This window comes from Canis lupus, chromosome 2 (assembly GCF_011100685.1).
Source record: "Canis lupus familiaris isolate Mischka breed German Shepherd chromosome 2, alternate assembly UU_Cfam_GSD_1.0, whole genome shotgun sequence".
NCBI classification, from domain to species: Eukaryota; Metazoa; Chordata; class Mammalia; order Carnivora; family Canidae; genus Canis; species Canis lupus.
The window spans coordinates 43,099,940-43,119,311 of record NC_049223.1 but is presented as its reverse complement, the minus strand read 5'-3'; the positions used below and the strand labels follow the sequence as shown (position 1 = coordinate 43,119,311).

The window sequence follows — 19,372 nt, the reverse complement described above, 5'->3', positions numbered from 1 at the left end:
CACCTATTCCTGATCCAGTCTCCTAAAAAAGTCTGGTTGGCGGCCTCTATGCTCCAGCAGGGCAGAACAAGTCAATATCCTGAGTGAGTCTTATCTAACAGCAGTTCTGTGGTATCTGAACTCATTGGGGCTAGGCAGTCTACTTGGCTTTAGCTGTAGCATAGCAGAGGACCCTTCTTTGCCCAAGATCCAGGGTGAGACTCAATAATGTTTCACTTCCCAGATTATAGGAGACCCCAAAATAACTACTGGGCTGCTGGGCAGAAAGTGAAAGCCACAACAGCTAAAAGCGCTGATTTCACCATTTCCTCCATGACATATAATCCTGGAGGAGAGGTGGTGATGGCTATCAGGTCCTCACAGTGTCCAAACCCCAAATTTTTACACATCATCCTAAGAACCCAAGATTTTGTCCCATTTTCACAGGTAAAGAGTTGTAGAAGAAAGAGCTAGAATGGTAAAGTTATAAAATTTCCAAGGATATTTCAATGGTTTATGGGAAAAAGATACCATATTGTACTTAAGAAGATTTGACACTTGTGGGTCATGAAGCATATGGGAAAATATGAACATTTAAAATATACCCCTTAAGTAGAAACTTTTAACAAAATAGAAGTGCTATTATCTATGTTTTTAATACATGCAATCTCCCTTAGTACAATTTAAAAAAAATCAACCCTAGATTAGGTATTTTAAAAAATCAATAATTGATAGCCCATATTTTTCTAGATCTCTGGGCTAACTTCTGTGACAGATTTAAAAACAATCCGGGTTCAGCCAGTATAAAATGTAGATCCTGTGCTCTGCATTTCCACGAAGTAACATACTGGGGCAGAAGTAACTCGATAACATGAGAACAGATAATCAGCCTAGTAGTAAAAGTATGGTATAAGTAATTCAAGGTGCCGAGCAGATTGATCACAAAGGCAAATCCTATCAATGCTCAATAAATGATTTATAAAGTAAGATTTATTTTTAATAAGAACTGAGAAATACAAGAAAATGTGTGAATACAGTGGCATTATAGGAACCTTGCTATATAGCAAAGAATTCGGGCAGCATGGGTGGCTTAGTGGTTTAGCACCGCCTTCAGTCCAGGGCCTGATCCTGGAGACCAGGGATCGAGTCCCACATCCAGCTCCCTGAAAGGAGTCTGCTTCTCTCTCTGCCTGTCTCTGCCTCTCTCTCTCTCTGTCTCTCATGAATAAATAAAATCTTAAAAAAAAAAAAATATATATATATAGCAAAGAATTCAGTGTAGGTGGCTTACTGAAGATCTTGTAATAGCAAATCCCAGAACAATTTGTCTGTATGGGTGAAAGAAAAGGCAAGACCCATGTGTGTGTTTGAGGGGTTCGGGTGTGTGTATGTGTTGTAGGCAGGGGAATATGAAACAGACACAACTCAGAAAAAATACTTTCATTTGGCTCAGTGTTTGGCCAACCATATTCTCTACTCAGATAAGAAACTTCTACTAATTTGTTTTTAGTAATTAATATCTGCGACATTCAGTATTTTGGAGAACCTTTGATAAGAATAAAGCATTTTATTACACAATGTAATTCTGAGCACATTTCTTTACCAAGTTGCTGTATTTAGAGATAAGCTGACTTCAGACACCAACGGTTTTATGTCTTATCACCAAAACTTGGCCCAGGAAGAGGGAGAAGAAAAAGCAAGAAGTTCTTGAGCATAAACCTTTTCTCTTTGGTGCCAAAACTGTCTTTATGGATCTAAGCCCCAAGAAGGAAGGCTTTGTTCTCATGCATCTTTGGCACTATTTAAAACCCCTAGCAAATCCTCCTGCAGTGGAGGGAATGTTCCACCATGCACTTATAAAACTGCAGGATGATTTGAGTTTGCATTGTGCAAATGACAATCTTACCTACCTTATTAGTGGTAACAAAAACTATTGCTAGTTATCACAATCAGTCACAATAACCTAGAATAATGGTGTTAATGCAACCGAGACTCAAAAGAACTTCCTTTATTTCTCATCACAGCTGTGTCTGTGAATAAATCAGGAGCCTACAGGCATGTAGTAACTACTCCCAAATATCTGAATAACTGATCCCAACAATTGGAACTAAATGTACGGGTTGTGATGGAAGCAGAAAGGGTCAAGTATTCCTCACTACCAGGTATCTAAGACAAACAGTAATTAGTATTGGATGTACCCAGCAATGAATTAAAGCAGCTTCAGTTCTGTGTATGGGCAAGAGTTTTCTGTAGATACATTTCAATTAGGTACAATCACAATGATAAGTCAGTTAAAAAGTCCTATTCCAAATCTACTTGAAAGTCTAATTTTTCTATAACTTGAGCCCCAAATTATTAGATTAAAAAATTCATAGTAAAATTCATACTTACTAAGAATTGCCAACTCTATCCAATTTATGTGAAAAGACCCCCCACCCCATACAATTAAATTTGAATTTTCATAATCAGGAAAAAATACAATTAAGTGTCACCAAACAACACAAAATAAAGTTTTAAGTAAAAAAGAAAGTATGTATACATATGGGCATTTATGGAAAGAACTTTATAAACACAGAAAAAAGTCCAAGGAGGGCCTTGCTTATTAGAGGTTATCCTTGGGGATATCTGTTCCTTATACAATTAAAGCTGATGTTTAAAAAAGACCATTTTTAACAGTTTAGTTACCAAAAATTATATTTAAAGTTATTTTCAAAACTCTCTAACAGTATCTGTTAAACACAAACATGCTAACCACTCAGTCCTAATTTCTCTTGACTTTGTAAAACACTATTCTCCCAGTATAGTTATAGGCTTTAAAACAGTAAATATTTTCTCATCATTTAAGGTCATTTAACAAATATGATTTCTCTTTTCTGAGCCTTCACTGATTTTCCTTACTATTTCTCCTTAGAGTTGATATCCAGGTTTAAAATTCTAAGAGTTTGTAAGTTCAAAAAACCAACTGTTGTTTCAATAATTGGGGTAACTTTTAAATTAAATTAGTGGGAAGTTGCTAGAGCTTTGAGGGAACCAAGAGAATATGTAAGTCAACCTCCTCTTTTCACAGATGAGAAAAACCAAACCTAGGAGACTAGCCTTATGTCCTCATAAAGTGATGAGATTCCAGATCTATGTACTACCAGTGATATGCTTTATACCATTTTATATAGTTTTGAAAGTTATGTTTTCATGTATTCTAGTAAATAATTTCAAAATAATAAGGAAAAATAAATTGCTCTCAAGATGATGTATAATCTACACACACTACCTTTGCTAAACTAATGGTAGCTAGTAAGATAACCTTGAATCTCTTAACCTTATCCTCATCTGCACAAATTATTAATTAGTGAGTCTTCATGGTTACTTGCAGTGATGTTACTGACAGTTAATTTTCCTGAGTACTTTTCTGGGTCAAGAATCATGCTTCATTATTTCATCTAATCACTCCACTTACACCATTTCTGAGGTAGGAAATGAAGTTCAGAGAAGTTAAGTGAGTTCCCTGGAGACCAACAGTAGTAAATGGCTAACAGATCTGACTCTTAGGATGCAGGTTCCTAATTACTATGCTGTGCCATCTCTGAAATATAAATGTGCAGTTCCAAAACCACATTCAGGATCAAAGTGGATGGAATTTGTTTTGCAAGAGAACACCTCCCAATCTGTGAACTTTTGAAACTGTGGGAGTTGTTGGCAGTGCAAAGGTGGCTGCAGACTATCTTGCACCAGCTCTGATGCAACTCCTTTGGGTCTCCTGATCCACTTCCTAGCAAACTGTGATAACCTGTCAAACTACAAAAGTTTTGTCCTATGCACAAAAATGTAAAGACTAGCCATTGAGAGCAATATGGAAGCAGGGAGCTCTGCATGCCTCTCTAACAGAGACAGAAATCTTGTCCCCAGCTTCGTTCCTGAGCCCCATCTACACCCTGCCCTCCACCCAGAGCTATCTGAACTATACTTGCAGTTCTTCATGGTAGCAGAGGGCCTGCTCGCTGCAGTCATGAAACCTCCCTGCAAGACCCTTTCACCTGTTTAATAACTCTGCATTCTTTGAGACTTGGCACAGACCTCTCATTTCCCAGAACACCCTCCCTATACCGGCCTTACTCCCAGCTGACTAAGGCCTGCACACCCCGTGTCATCAGAAGACCATTAACTTGTTAAACTCCTTCACAGGCATCATCCCTGCTGGGTTCCCAGCACCTTGATGCCTGGTTCACAGCAGTGCCTCGGAGTGCTCCTGAAGGCACTGACAGTGGCAGTGTCAAGGTGGGGGAGGGGGATAAGAGTACTGGCAATAGGCATTCACCTTGGCATGTTTACTGCTCTGTCTTTTGGTTTCTCTAGAGAGAGTACCCACAGACCAGACAAAAGAGATTTCCCACATCTGATATGCCTGTCTTCCTATAGCCCGTCAGCACCTTGGGACCTTTCCTAAGGAGGCCAGGCAGCTGATATTAAACCTTGTGATGATGTGCCCAGGACACAATCAAGCCCTGTCTGTACTTGCAGCATTTTAGCATGTTTGTTCTCTAAATGATGGTTTGGGATTATTCTCAAAGACAGTAATACATTGCATGGTACCAAAATATTTTCCAAACTCTGCACCTTTGAAGTTTTAATACAAATTGAAAAATCTGGCTCACTTTATAAAAATGTGCACTTTACAAACAACTCTTTGTAAAACACTGTTGTTCAGTTAAGACATGACCACAACACAATGACAGAAGAAAAACTGAAGAGGTTTAAAAGTAGCAAATCTAACACAGATACTGAAGAACTTTACACAAAAGAGTTCAGCAAAATTTACAACACAGTACTGACTTCTACAAATAGCCACGTTTATATTTAGCAGAATACCAATAACTCTTTGTTACGAAGGGAAAAAAAACAATTTAAAAAAATCTCACAGTGGAGATAAAATGAGTATTCCAGATAGAGGAAACAGCACACTAAGAAAAAAGGGGCAAGCTGGGAAAACAAAAATATGAACATGGCCCTAGAATGCCTGGAGCAGGGTGTCCTGGAAGGGGGACCTAAGAGGGAAGCAGAGCTGGTCGCCAGAGGCTTCTGAGCTATAATAAGGAGCCTGAACTTGATTCTGAAGATGAAGGAAAGTTTCATGGACAGAAGTGTCAAGGTCAGACCTGAACTGTAGAAGCCTCAGTCTAACTGCGGTGTAGGGAAAAGACAGGAAGACATGTCTAAAAGTAGGAGACTAGTTACGAAGGACGCTTTGCAAGAATCAGGATGAGGTGACAGTGGCATCACCCCGGGTTAGCAGCTGTGGTGTAGATTCCAAAGCCCGCAGAGAACTGGCAACACTAGAATCGGAGGCTGCTCGGATGCTGACAAGGAGAAAGCCAGAAGAGTAGGAGCACGGCAACTTGGGAGATGGTAGCAGGCATTACCAACAGGAATCCAGAACAACCAAGTGATTGGAGGGAAAGGATGGGAATGCTGGAGAGGACAAGTAATCAGTTTGGAAACGTGGAAGCTGCAGTGACTGCCAGAGCTGCATCTTCTAGAGAAACCATCCCAGAGGTAGTTGGATGCAGGGTTCTGTCACTGAAGCCAAGACATTTCAGGAACCAAAATACCCATCAGAATGAGTCAGCAAAGATACAGTTAATGGTCTCCTGATACCTCCTCTTTCTCTAGTCAATGAGTTTCTTTTAAATTTTTGTAAAAAACTTGAAATGTGGTTATTTAGGAGTTTAGGCTCCTAATAAGAAAAGATCTGGAATAAAGGAATGTATTTGGGAATTTCCAAATGCTTGAAAATTTAGTATATGATAAAGGGGATGTTTTTCATCAATGAATAGTACTGGAACACCTTGTTAGTCATTTGGGAAAAATAAAGTTAGAGCCCTCTGTCACCTCTTAAACTTCAGATGGATCAGTGATTATTTTTTTAAAAACATAAAAACAGGAGCCTTGGTGGCTCAGTTGGTTAAGTGTTGGACTCTTGGTTTGGGCTCAGGTCCTGATCTCAGGGTCATAAGATCGAGCACTACATCAGGCTCCACACTCAGCATGGAGTCTGTTTGAGATTCATTTCCCTCTTCCTCTGCCCCTCCCGCTTGTGCTCTCTCTCTCTCAAATAAATATACATATATTTAAAAAATACATAAAAATATTATAAAACACTGATGAAGTGTGATAATTCTGCAATTAGGGAATAATAACAGTTATTACTTACATAGTGTTCCCCATGCACCATGCACTGTTTGAAGAACTATACAAATACAGTCTTTGCAACAACTATGAAGTGGCATCTTCATGTCATAGTTATGAAAACTGAAGTGCAAAGAAGCTAAGTAACTGCCCAGTTACCCTGCTTGTAGTTGTGAAACTGTGTCTAGAATTCATGTACTTGTACTCCTGAGTACTATACAACACTGCATCTCTAGAAAGCCATTCTATAAGACTTAAATAGAAATAATGAAAAGAAAGAACTGAAATTTGGAAAAATAATTAAAGCTTCTTTATGGAAAAATACTGTAACTGAAATTCATAACTCACAAAAGTGGAGGAAAACAATTATAATACATATCAGACCTAAATTCTAATATACAAAGGATGATTACAAACCAGTAAGAAAAAATGAACAATTCTTACCCATGTGTGAAAGGAAATATACCAAAGAAATATGAAACTAGTAATAAACAGGACAAATTGTACAATGATCTAAAAAGCTAAGAATTACAAATTAGAGAAACCATTTTTTTAGCCACCAGACTGGCAAAAAAAAATGAAAGATCGATGATACCTAATGTTGGCCAAAATGTGGGGCCATGGGCACTCTCACATACTGTGAGGTAAATATAAACTGGTACACCGTTTGACAGGGCAACTGAGCTCTGGAGTCAAATTTTAAATATGTGTGTTCTTTGACTCAGCAATTCCACTTCTGAATATTTGGTTTATAGAACTAAATGCACAAATATTTGAAAATGTATGTACAATGATAGTCACTGAAGCTTAACAGAACAATCCGAAAACAAAGTATATAAATGTCTAAAAATAGGAAACTGGCTAATGTGACATTCACATGATAGAATATCATTCAGTCATTAAAAAGACAGCTCTGTTATCAAGATAACACTGTCAAGAAAAAAAGCAAATTGTATAGTAGTCTACAATGTATAGTCCTTTTTGTTAAATGATAAAGATCTAAATTTTTAAAAATTAATTGTTCTATTGCTTTTAAAAGGACTGCCCAATAATTCTATTAATGAAGTTTAATTCTGTAAATTCTGAGTCCCAGAAACATCATTAGGACCTTGTACAATGGCACAGAGATGTCAGTGCATCAGAAGTGAAACATATTTTCAAGATTCAAAATAAACTTATAACACTAAAATTTTTCAGGAATGTTAATATCTACATTAATCTGTCACATCTTTTATAAAATCTAAGTTTTATTTATTTACTTATTTATTTATTTATTATTTTTAAAGATTTTATTCATTTATTCATGAGAAACACACACACACAGAGAAAGAGAGAGAGAGAGAGGGAGAGAGAGAGAGAGAGACATGCAGAGGGAGAAGAAGCAGGCTCTATGCAAGGAACCTGATGTGGGACTTGATCCCGGGACTCCGGGATCACGCCCTAAGTCAAAAGCAGACATTCAAATGCTGAGCCACCCAGGAATCTCTAAAATCTAAGTTTTAATGAAAATAATCTTACTTACTACCCAAAGCAGAATTTAAGAATACTAATAGAAACCTGGAAATTTCATGAGATACAATCAACTCATTATTTTGAAGGAGCAAAAAGAAGAAATGTGAAATGTGTTTCAAAACACTTATCATCTTAGAGCATACAGACATGAGGAATGTTTTTGCAAGAAATTAAACCAAAAATCTTGCAGTCATCAAGTAACTTGATCAATGTTACAAAGTTGGAGTTTACTGCCTAACTCCTCAGTCTTCCTAGGAGAAAGGTCAGTGTATACCAGTGGTGGTGGTGGTGGTGATTAACAAGTTTCTTAAAGAAACTGCAGGCTATAAGGTGACTCAGACCAACAAATAAAGCAAGAAAGATTTTCCCCACAGACAATCCACACGACATTTCTAATGAGTACCATCCAACTTTATGCAATTCTAAAGAACATTTCATTTACGCAGTATCAACAAGGTCATAGGAATATCTCTTCTAGGTAACTTAGAAGCTTACCACATTAAGGATCAAAATACTTCCTACAATTATCTTGAATGGAAATCTTGATATATAATAAGCCTTCTAATTCAGTTCACCAAGTAGAAAGAAACACCACAACCTTACAATGATGAGCCACCACACTCACCATTACAAAACACAACCCTGATCACACTCATTCTACATATAAGGAAATTGGTACCCAAAACCCAAAAAGTAATATGGAAAGTTCTGTCATTTAATAAATTTATGATCTGGGACACCTGGGTGGCTCAAATGGTTGGGAGTCTGCCTTTGGCTCAGGTCGTGATCCTGGAGTTCCAGGGTCGAGTCCCGCATCAGGCTCCTGCATGGAGTCTGCTTCTCCTCCCTCTCTGCTTATGTCTCTGCCTCTGTGTCTCTCATGAATAAATAAATAAAATCTTTAAATAAACAAACAAACAAATAAAATGTATAATCTGAGAAGCTATCCAGACATGTAGAAATGAAAGATCCCATACCAGGTGTCCCCTGACAGCCAGGTTGTATGGTCCTCTTCTCCCCACCCTCTCCTCTCTTGCCGTCAAGTCTCTCTCTCTGACTATACTGCTGCCATCAGGGAACCTGTCCCTTCCTCATTCTGTTAGTCCTTCTAATTGGCTGCTTTTTGATTGCTGTGTGTTGGGAGATACCAAATGGATAAGACTACAAGAATAATATCTTAAATAAGTGTCTGTGAATCCTGAGCCAATGCCCCTGGAACTTCAAAGGACAGACTTTGTTACAGGCCCTTTGGCAGCTGAGAGCCTTTTTTCCTTACTTCTTAGTGCTAAACCATGTTCTAGATAAGGGAGGTTGCAGGGTTTAGTTACTATCAGTAAATTTTAAAATGTTTTCTGTTAACGTGGGCTCTTGGTTCGTAAAATCTTACACAGTATTTGCCTAGCAAATTTTTGTCTTTTTTTAAAATTATTTATTTCTTTATTCATGAGAGACACGGGCGGGGGGGGGGGGCAGAGACACAGGCAGAGGGAGAAGCAGGCTCCACGCAAAGAGCCTGATGTGGGACTTGATCCCGTGACTCCGGGATTATGCCCTGGACTGAAGGCGGAGTTAAACCGCTGAGCCACCCGGGCTTCCCACAAATTTTTTCTTTGATGCAAATGTGAACTATTTATTCCAAGATGAATTATTATTAATAAAAAATTAATATATTTTGCATGAAATAGGATTATTGGGATAAGAATCCCAGAATTGGTATTTTAAGTTTACATTAAGAGTACTTAAAAGAGAAAAATTAAAGCATAACACTTTTGAGTATAATTATACACAAAATATAAATACACAAAATATAAATATACGCAAGGGATAAGAATCCTAAAATGGTATCTTAAGTTTACATAACATTCTAAGAATTTGAAAAAATGAATCATTGTATTAATGCATAATACCTTTATGTGTATATTTATGTATATATGAGTATAAACATGAATATAGATATCACATATACATAAATATACATACACACATATTTTCACCCTCCTAGTAAGTACAAAAGAATTACATACAGATAGTAAGTTCTTCTAACCTACAGCAGATTATCATGCAATAGAGCAGTATCCCCTTTTCCACAAGGGACACATTCTAAGACCCCAGGTGATGCCAGAAACTACAGATAATATTGAACCCTATGTATAGTATGTTTTTTTCCTATACATATATACCTACAATAAAGTTTAATTTATAAATTAGGCACAGTAAGATAGTAATAATAATTATCACAATATACTTTAATAAAAGTTATATGAACTTGGTCACACTCTCAAAATCTTACTATACTGTACTCACCCTTCTTGTGATGATATAACATGATAAATGACATAAACATTGTGATGTAGCATTAAGCTACTAGTGACCTCCTGATGAAGTGTCAGGAGGATAGTCTGCTTCTAGACCGTGACTGATTACAGGTAACTGAAGCCTCCGAAAGTGAAACTGGAAATGGGAGGCAGGGACTACTATATAGCTATTTCCTCCATACCACATTAAGCTGTCCTACCTTACTCAAAACACTTGACGTGTCTTCTAGTCTAGACACCTCCCAATGAATCTATCATAAACTGAGAACGTGGCAATACCAATCATCAAGCCTTTTGCTGTTTAATCCTGTCTCAGCTAGGTCCCAGACTACAACTGACCAAAGGTGAAGAACACACAACCTACTAAGTTGAACTTGTTGTGTCATTATTATCCTTACTCATTTATTCCACAAATATTTACCAAGGGGCTACTCTGGACCAGGCATTTTGCTAGGTGCTGAGTCCCTGTCCAGCCACAGGCACTCTCCACTCAGGTCTTACAGTCTTCTGGAGAAGGCAGCCATTCATCAGATGAGATAACAAATGTAAAACCACAACACTGAGAGTAGGGACACTGCTATGAAGCCAGTCTGAGAGATCAGGGAAGAAAAGCTTCCCTGCGGAAGTACCAGTGAGCTAAGATTTGAACTATCAAGTACTGACCTGGGACTGGGGAAAGTGTTCCCGGCAGAGGGAGCATGCAGTGCATGCCAAAGCCCTATGGCAGGAGGTAGTGTGCTGAGTTTGAGGAAATGAAAGAAGGCAATCCTGCAGAGAACAAGGGCAAGTGCGATCTGAGATAGACTTGGAGAGGCAGGCAGGGGCCAGACAGGGCAGGGACTGGGTAGGGGAAGTTAAGGATTCCCTGGTCCTTAACCAAATGGCAAGCTTCTGAAAGTTTTTAGTTTTATTTATTTTTTTAATTTACTTGACAGAGAGAGTGCAAGTGAGTGCAAGCGCACAAGCAGGGGAATTGGCAGGCAGAGGGAGATGGAAAAGAAGGCTCCCCAAAGAGAAGAGCAGGAAGCCCCAGGTGGGGCTCAATCCCAGGACCCTGGGATCATGACCTGAGCCCAAGGCAGATGCTTAACCAACTGAGCCACCCAGGCGCCCCTTTTCAAAGTTGTTATAGTTAATCTTGGGGGCACCTAGGTGGCTTAATTGGTTAGGCGTCCGCCTTCGGTTTGGGTTATGATCCTAGAGTCCAGGGATAGAGCCCCGCAGGGAGCCCTGCATGGGGCTCCCTGCTTAGCGGGGAGTCTGCTTCTCCCTCTGCTCACATACTCTGCCTGTCTCTCTCCCACGTGCGCATGCTCTCTTGCTCTCTTAAATAAATAAAATCTTTAAAAAAATAAAGTTTTTATACTTAATCTTGTTTACTTTTCTAGAGTAACATTGTTATAATCAAATTAACATTTTACAATGATCACTCTGGCCATATAATATGGAGAACAGGGATGCAGGGTCAAGTCCTGCATCGGGCTCTCTGCATGGAGCCTGCTTCTCCCTTCTGCCTATGTCTCTGCCTCTCTCTCTGTGTCTCTCATGAATAAATAAAATTTAAAAATATATATGGAGAACAGATTGGAAGGGAGAAAGGATACTGGGAACAAGTCAAGAGGCGACTACATCAGTATAAATATAGGATCATGGAACCCTGGCCTAGAAATGTGGTAAAAAGGTCAAATCCCCAGCCTGTGATGGTGGACTAAATACAAGGAGTCATCAAGGGTAACTCCTAGGTTCTGGTTCTGCCATTTCATGAGCAGAGAATATATTTGTAAGACCAGGTGTAGAGAAAACCCTGAATTTGGCTTTAGATATCTGAGTATGGAAATCTCATACAGACAAGCATAGGTGTGGAGTTTAGGAGAGATTGTGGCTAGGAAAATAAATTTGGCAATCACTTGTGAATGATCAATAATTATCTAAAGGCATTAGTGGTGGGGATGAAGAAGACACAATGACAGAAGCCCTAGGATCACCCTAAGGATCCTCTCATATTAATGTTCAAGATGGTGATGATGGGCCCCCAAGGAAGAATTGCCAGGGCTAAGAAGAAAATTAGGAGGGTTACCCACTGGCCCAAATAACTAACCACTTCAAATATCAGAAATTCAATTTTCTTAGTATTTGACAGTTTGAGCATGGCTCTAATTTCTTTGTAACTACACTTAGCTATTAAGCTAATTTAAGTTATACATTATATACATTCAATATTATCAACCACTGATTGCTAAATACCAACTACTGTTATATATAACTACATAAGAAACAGTCCCTGCCTTCAAAACTTACCTTAAACTAGATGATGATTAAAATCATATCGAAGTAAATTACTATAATCTTCAGATACACTAATTTAAAAATAATCACTTCAGGAAATTAATTCATCCTAACATTTATGGGCACCTAATATTCATGGGTGTTGGACACTAGTCTAGGTACTGGGCAATGGTATGAATAATAAGAGTTCCTTGTTTGTTAACAACTGATATTTAGTATTTAGAATGCTGTAAGACCAGTTTGAAGATTATTTGATAATATACCAGTTAAATGACTATAGGCAATTACAAAAGGTAATGATCCAGTCTGTTTGTCAACAGTAAAGTCTCTACCCAGTATCTACTCTTTCCTTACTCCATATACACTCATCATCACTATACTTTCATGTGATAAACATAGTTAATGCACTAACTATAGCACTGTGTAAGCTCCAAGGACTTCCACCAGTCTTCAAGAGGTCCGATGGCCTCATTAATAATTCCCGGGTGTCATACTTTACTCCCAGAAATATGTGCTTTGTGGGTATTAATAACTTAACAGTCCTTTGTACTGTATGACATCTCAATCTATTAAACCAAACTAACCAGACTGGTATTCCAAAGGACACAATCACTAACAATACAGAACCCCCTTCCATACCTAATATATCTAAACCAACTGTGATATGCCATAAAGTAAATGAAGATAAGGTTTTTTTTTTATTATCTTATACTCTAGAGCATATTTGACATTTCCTAAGGTTTTCTTAACTAGCAGAGTTGCTGTTACTAATAATAAAGACTAAGTTTTAAAACCACCATTGGCATATATTGAGTTTCTTGCTCCCTATAACCCCTCTCAATGTTCTTTTAAGGAAAAAAAAAAAAATCGCGGGCAGCCCCGGTGGCACAGCGGTTTAGGGCCGCCTGCAGCCCAGGGCGTGATCCTGGAGTCCTGGGATCGAGTCCCCCAGTCAGGCTCCCTGCATGGAGCCCGCTTCTCCCTCTGCCTGTGTCTCTGCCTATCTCTCTCCGAATAAATAAATAAATAAATCTTTTTAAAAAATCGCATCTGAACTTGCAATTTCATGATTTTCCTCCTAAAAGTGTAAGGAGAAATAGTTTGAAATTAATCTGTATCTAGATTCCTTTTTCCATTATTATAGAAATGGAAAAACTACAGCACAGACCTAACCTAAGAAAGGGGAAAGAGACCAAAGGACAGGAGCAAAAACTAGTAGACCAAAATATACAAGCAGAAATCAGAACAAAGCCACTACCCTTGACTATTAACCTGGAAGGCCAATTAATTGCTCAGAAAGTTAGGGAGATACCACTGTATTCAGTATAAGTATACAGTGTGTAAGGTTGTGGATGAGATTCAGAGCACTAATTTTTAATCTGGGTGTCTCTCTTAAAGCACTTAACATGGTTCTATTAAACACATTCATATTAGAACCCACCAAGAGAAACAGAGGCCATGCATTAATGATCTTTTTCTCTACAACCCAGACCGTCGTCTTCCAGAGATTCGTAAACTTTGGATGAATGAAATAAAAAACAACAAAGGTTCAAGGTACAGCTATACTGAAATAGTTTCTCTCCATGTGTGATGGTTTAGATTCATGACTGATGTTAATTTCAGTTCTTTATTTTCCCCCACTTATAGCACAAATCAAAAAATCTAAGAAACACTGAGCATGAATCAACTATTCTCCTTGCCTAACACGTTACAGAAAACTATGTAATATATACACATACAAAGAAACAACTATATTGGCTAAGGCACTGAGTAGAGTTCTATTTATTATGTTTGTTAGGATTCCTGCAGAACAACTTCCTACTTAAAAAATTACCAATCAACTTATTATTAATTTGGAAAAATAAAAGCAGCATAGAAGGTGGAAAGAAATTAACTGTGGAGTCAGACTGATCTAGGTCTTTCTTCTAGTTATGTGATCACAGGGCTTTAGCATCAAATCTGAGTTTCCATCTCTTGAAAATAGAAATGACAATGCCTTGGAGGGCTGTAGTGATAATGAAATGAGATACTATATATAACTAACTAGCCTGACCTGCAGAAGGCAAGAAAGGTGACTACATAAAAGGAATCCAAATGTATCTGTATGCTCAATAAATGTGTTTCAGCCACAGCTAAAATCCTCCTATAATCTTGCTATAAGAAGAGCACCTGACTAATCTCACTGTTTTGCACTGAACCATTTAATTCTGTTCCTGATTACTTCTTTCATGTTTAAAAATGTTCTTAAATTATTGGTTAAAGACAACTTGGGTCTGTTCCTAAACTGCACATTTCCTCACATTAATCTTCTACCCATTTACGTTTTTAAGTAGCTCTGACTTCTGACTTAGGATATAAAAAGGCAAGGACAGAGAAAAACCAAGTTTAAGGATATACTTGGTATATCTGGTATACACAAAGTATTCCCAAGGTTAGAGGTGCAATATGGTGTAGTTCTTAAGCAGCCTCTGGAGACTATTACTTTCCTATGCCAGTTTTTCTATTGCCTTCTTTACAGAGAAAAATACTTCTCAACCCAAGAAAATGGGTTACAAATGAAAAAGTTGTGCTTTTCTAACTCAGAGCACTTCTGAATGCCCCATATCTTCCCTCGGGAAATCCATTCACTATAACTGCCTTGCCACCCCATTATTTCTTCTTCTGGAATGCTCACAGCCAGTGTCAAGGACTGATGAGCAGACAGCCTAGGCAAGCTGTAGCTGGTTATTTTGCTCTTGTTGAAAACAAAGAACACTCCTTTCTTATTTTGAAATCTTCAAGTCAGTAAGTCAATGACCATTTTTAAAACATGCCACATATGCGTGAGGTACGATAGAAGATGGGAAAGAATATCAATGAACAGGGCTACTTCCTGGGCTTTGTATCTAACAAAATGGAGTTATTATAGAGTATTGGAAATCATACATTAAGGAATGTTGGTTAACCAGTCACCCTTGCCAAAATCAGATATGAAAAGAAAATAAAAGTTGGCGACAACTACAGCTCTGACATTTTTCTTTCAGAATTATATTTAATAAGGTTAAATACAATAAAGAATGCATTGATTTTCTTACCTGATTTAAAACAGAATTGAGACAATTCAAAACCACAAAACTTACAAATTCACTTAAGTTAATTTTATGTAACTACTTCTACTGTTTTATAAAAATCATCAATTTAACTTTTTATAACTTATTTTTGGGTAATAAAGTTCCTATATCTACTCTAGTAAAAAATCACTAAATTATATTTTTAACCTAGCAGCTTCTAAAAGGAAGTGAAAGCTGAAGGCTATATGAGGATATAAAAACAGCCTATGAAATAGCTTTAGTTTTAAGCAAAAACTAACATTAACAAGCACAGCATATCTTGTTCTTTCATGGGGCCAGCAAATTGATAGTTAGGGTTTTTTTTAAGTCACAAAAATAGGATAGAGTAATTATATCTACCAAACTCACAACAGTCTGTTCAATGGAGAGTAACACTGTAATTTTTCTTCAAAGACAATAAATAGGAAGAAAAAGTTCCTAATTCTGTAATAGAAGTTAAAATTCCAAACCCTTGGGCGCCACTTACAGGCACAAAACTTTCATTGATTTCAATTATTACCCTAAAGGAGAGGGGGACATAAAATCTTTTAATATGAGTATAACTTACATAATTTATACTCTGCAAATGTATTTTCTACATTTTCAGTTTCTACATCAAAGATAAAAAAAAACTGAAGTAAATTCTGAAATTAAAATAGAATTCTCTTTAAAAAGTACGGTAAGTCTTTAGGCAGAAGGGAGCTCCAGATCTATACTACTACTGAAACATAAAAATACTTCAAAATATCAGTGCTTTATTTTCCTCTAGGAAGTACAAAAGAAACTACTGTCAAGGACAGCCCAGGTGGCTCAGCGGTTTAGCGCCGCCTTCAGCCTAGGGTGTGATCCTGGAGTCCCAGGATCGAGTCCCACATCGGGCTCCCTGCATGGAGCCTGCTTCTCCCTCTGTCTGTGTCTCTGCCTCTCTCTCTCTCTCTCTCTCTCTCTGTTTCTCATGAATAAATAGATAAAATATTAAAAAAAAACTGTCAAAAAAGTAAAATGTAAAGTTTACTGAACTCTTTATAATCAAAGTATTCATACAAATAGGTGCAAATTAATTTCAATCCCACAGACAAGGAATGGAAGGAGAAATCACTGTATTTTCAAGATTAGAGAATCAACATTTTACTATAAATGAAGTCTGTAGGTATGACATTAGCATACTGGCTAATGAAATTCATTTTTTAAAAATGATAATGCTGATTACCTCATTAAACAAATAGCTCCTTTACAAAGAGGGGTAAAAAAAACCTGTGTTATAAAATGCAAAAACTAAGCGTGGGTTACTCCGTCCTGAATTCGATCTGCCTCCACCTTAGTCCTCTTATGGTGTGTGGTTGCCCTCACGAGAACAGATGCAATGTTATGCTCTAACATTATGCTCTAAAGTTGCTCTCACGAGAACAGACGCAATTAACTTTTAAAATTTAATGCCTAATATTTTTATCTGGAGCTCATTTGTACTATAAGTTGCCTTCAAAGAATTATTCTAGTGAGGTTTTAATTCAATCTTCACAGAAGTAGGAAAGTATAGAGAAACCTAACTCTTGTTAGACTAAGTTATATTTACAAGTGCACACAGTAAACTATCACAGCCACAAATCTCCTTTCCTCTCAAGATTGCCACGCCCCAGCGTTGACCATAATTTTTAGGGTTTCTTTTTTGGGGGGGGGGGGGTGCAACTTCCTGGTAATAAATGAACTGCGGTTTTAAATAAATAAAGAAATCGAGCTCAACAAAGTGCTAAAGCACTTCAGATAATTAACCCAAACCAAGGATTCGTATCGCCAAATTCGTCTCACAAGGGAAACAGATATAAGGCATAGTGTTTAAAATACCCAGAATAAAGGTCAGGAGACTCCACGGGGCAACGGTTAAGTATCACAAAAACATTTCCAGCAACTCGAAATACTCATCAGGACTATGCTGTGCAAACACTCCCCAGATTTCCTTTAAAAAAAAAAAAAAAAAAAAAAAAAAAAAGGATTACGGCTGTCACACTTAAGAATTTTCTTTAAAATAAAGATTTTTTTTTTTTTTTTTCAGTTGTACAGAAAGGGTCAGGCCTGGAACGGCGGGTCCTCTGGGTCGCACGTACCGTGAGGCACAGGCGCCGCCGCACTAGCGGGGCCCGGGGGCCGCCGGCGGGGAGCCCGCGCAGCCGCAGCCCGCAGGACGCCCCGCACCCGGGCCGCGGACCCCGGCCGCGCCGCACAGGCTGCGGGGAGCGGGCACCGCCGCGGGGCGACTGAATGGCTGACGCATCCGGTCCGGCTCTCGCACCGCTCGCCGAACGCACACTTCAAAGGCCAGATTCAAACTCCAAACCGAAGTCACTCAAATCTCAGTGGCGCTGTGCGCATTCCCAAGAACAGGCGGAGCCCCTCGAGGGCGCAGAGGGGAGACCCAAGTCCTCGGATATTCCGAGCCCCCGAGTCCGCAGCCCGCCCGCCCGCCCGCCCGCACCGCTTTGACAGGCGGACGGAGCCTGCAGCCCCGAGCCCCGCGCGGCCCGGCTGCCGGCGTCCGGGTCCCCGCCGGCCCGGTACCTGCCGAGGAGCTCCGCCTGTCAAGGTCGGGAGGACCTCACCGCGTCCCCCGCCGCCCCCCCGCCTCCCGGCCCCCGGCCCCCGGCCCCGGGCTGGGCTCCGCACCCACCCCGCCCCTTTCCGGGCCACCGCCAGCCTGCAGGCTCGGGCCTCAGCCCCCGCGATCCCGGGACTCTCGTCCAGGGCCGCCGCCGAGCTGCTGCCCGCCCCCCAGCCCAGCCCCGAGCGCAGCGCCGCGGTCCCGAGCCGGGTCACCTCGGGGAGTCCCGCGCCCCGGGCCCCGGGCCCCTCACCTCATCTCTACGGGTCCCCGCGGCGCGGCCCGCACGCCTGTCACATGTCCGCACACAATAACAAACTCTCCGGCGCGTCCCCGCCCCGGGTCCCCGGGCCGCCCCCCGGGCCGAGCCCCGGCCGCCGCCCGCCGCCGCCCGCCGCCGCCCGCCGCCGGAGGGGGTCGGAGGGGGTCCCCGAGGGCTCGGATCCCGACGGGCGGCGCGGGGCCCGGGCTTCATTCATTGCCTCGCCCGCCCGCCCCGCGGGGCCCCGCCGCGCCCCCGGCCGCGCTGCTCACCCGGCGGGGGCCGCTGCAGGAGGCGGCTCGGCGGCGGGCGTCCGCTTCTCCCCGGGCTCGGCCCCCGCGGGGCTCGGGGCGCCGCTGTCCGGGGCGGCCGCGGGCTCCGGAGGGCGGGCGCCGCCACGGCTCGCGGCTCCGTGCGGCTGCGGCGCCGCCAGAGGCTGGAAGGCGCTCCCGCCCGCCGCGGCGTCCGAGGGCTCCGGCGACGGGGAAGGGGAGGAGGACGGCGGCGAGGCGGCGAGGAAGAGCGGCGGCTCCGGCAGCTGGTCCAGCTCCACGCTCCGCACTTTGCGCAGCTGCCGCCGCCGCCAGTCAGCCCGCTCGCGGCCCCCGCTGCCCCCCTCCCGCAGCAGCCCCGCGGCTGCCGCGGGCGCGCTGCTCGCCTTGAGAGCCGCTCCGCCGCCGCCCGCCTCGGGGCTCGCCGCCCCGGCGCCCGGGAATCCCGACGACGAGGCGCGATTCCCCGCCGCCGCCGCCATTTTCTCTCGCGGGCTACATTCGCTCGGCCCCTGCGAGGGAGGGAGGGGGCGGGGAGAGCGCAGGGGGAGGGCGGGCCGGCGGGCGCTGCGCCGCTGGCGTAGGGCAGCCTGCGCCAACTGCGTGAGCGGGGCCCGCCGGGCGCTGGGCCCGGACGGCCGGGCGGGCGCACGGGGCCCGGCCGCGGGGGAGGAGCGGGGCCGGCGCCGAGCAGGTGGAGCGAGTGGGCCCGGCGCCCGCGCGGCCGGGCGAGGCGGGCGGGGACGCAGCCGCCGCAAAGGCGCCCTGGGCTTTGCGTGCCGCCCTCGCCCGGCCGCCAGGTGCTCCCGGGCTGCACCGGCGAGAGGAGGAGCCTCCGCGGCGGCCGTGCGCCGCTTCCTCTCGGCCGCAATCTCGGCCCGGCC

The 19,372-nt window shown here is 41.9% G+C and overlaps 1 protein-coding gene across 1 annotated transcript in view; it reads right to left on the bottom strand.

Moving 5' to 3' along the window:
- The window catches only part of MAP3K1 (mitogen-activated protein kinase kinase kinase 1), a 78,681-nt gene extending 59,711 nt beyond the window's left edge, over positions 1–18,970 (bottom strand). The window contains exon 1 of the mRNA XM_038530628.1: positions 18,489–18,970. Coding sequence (XP_038386556.1) covers positions 18,489–18,970 — 482 coding nt within the window. The remainder of the gene's footprint in view (positions 1–18,488) is intronic.
- Between the last annotated feature and the right edge of the window lie 402 nt (positions 18,971–19,372).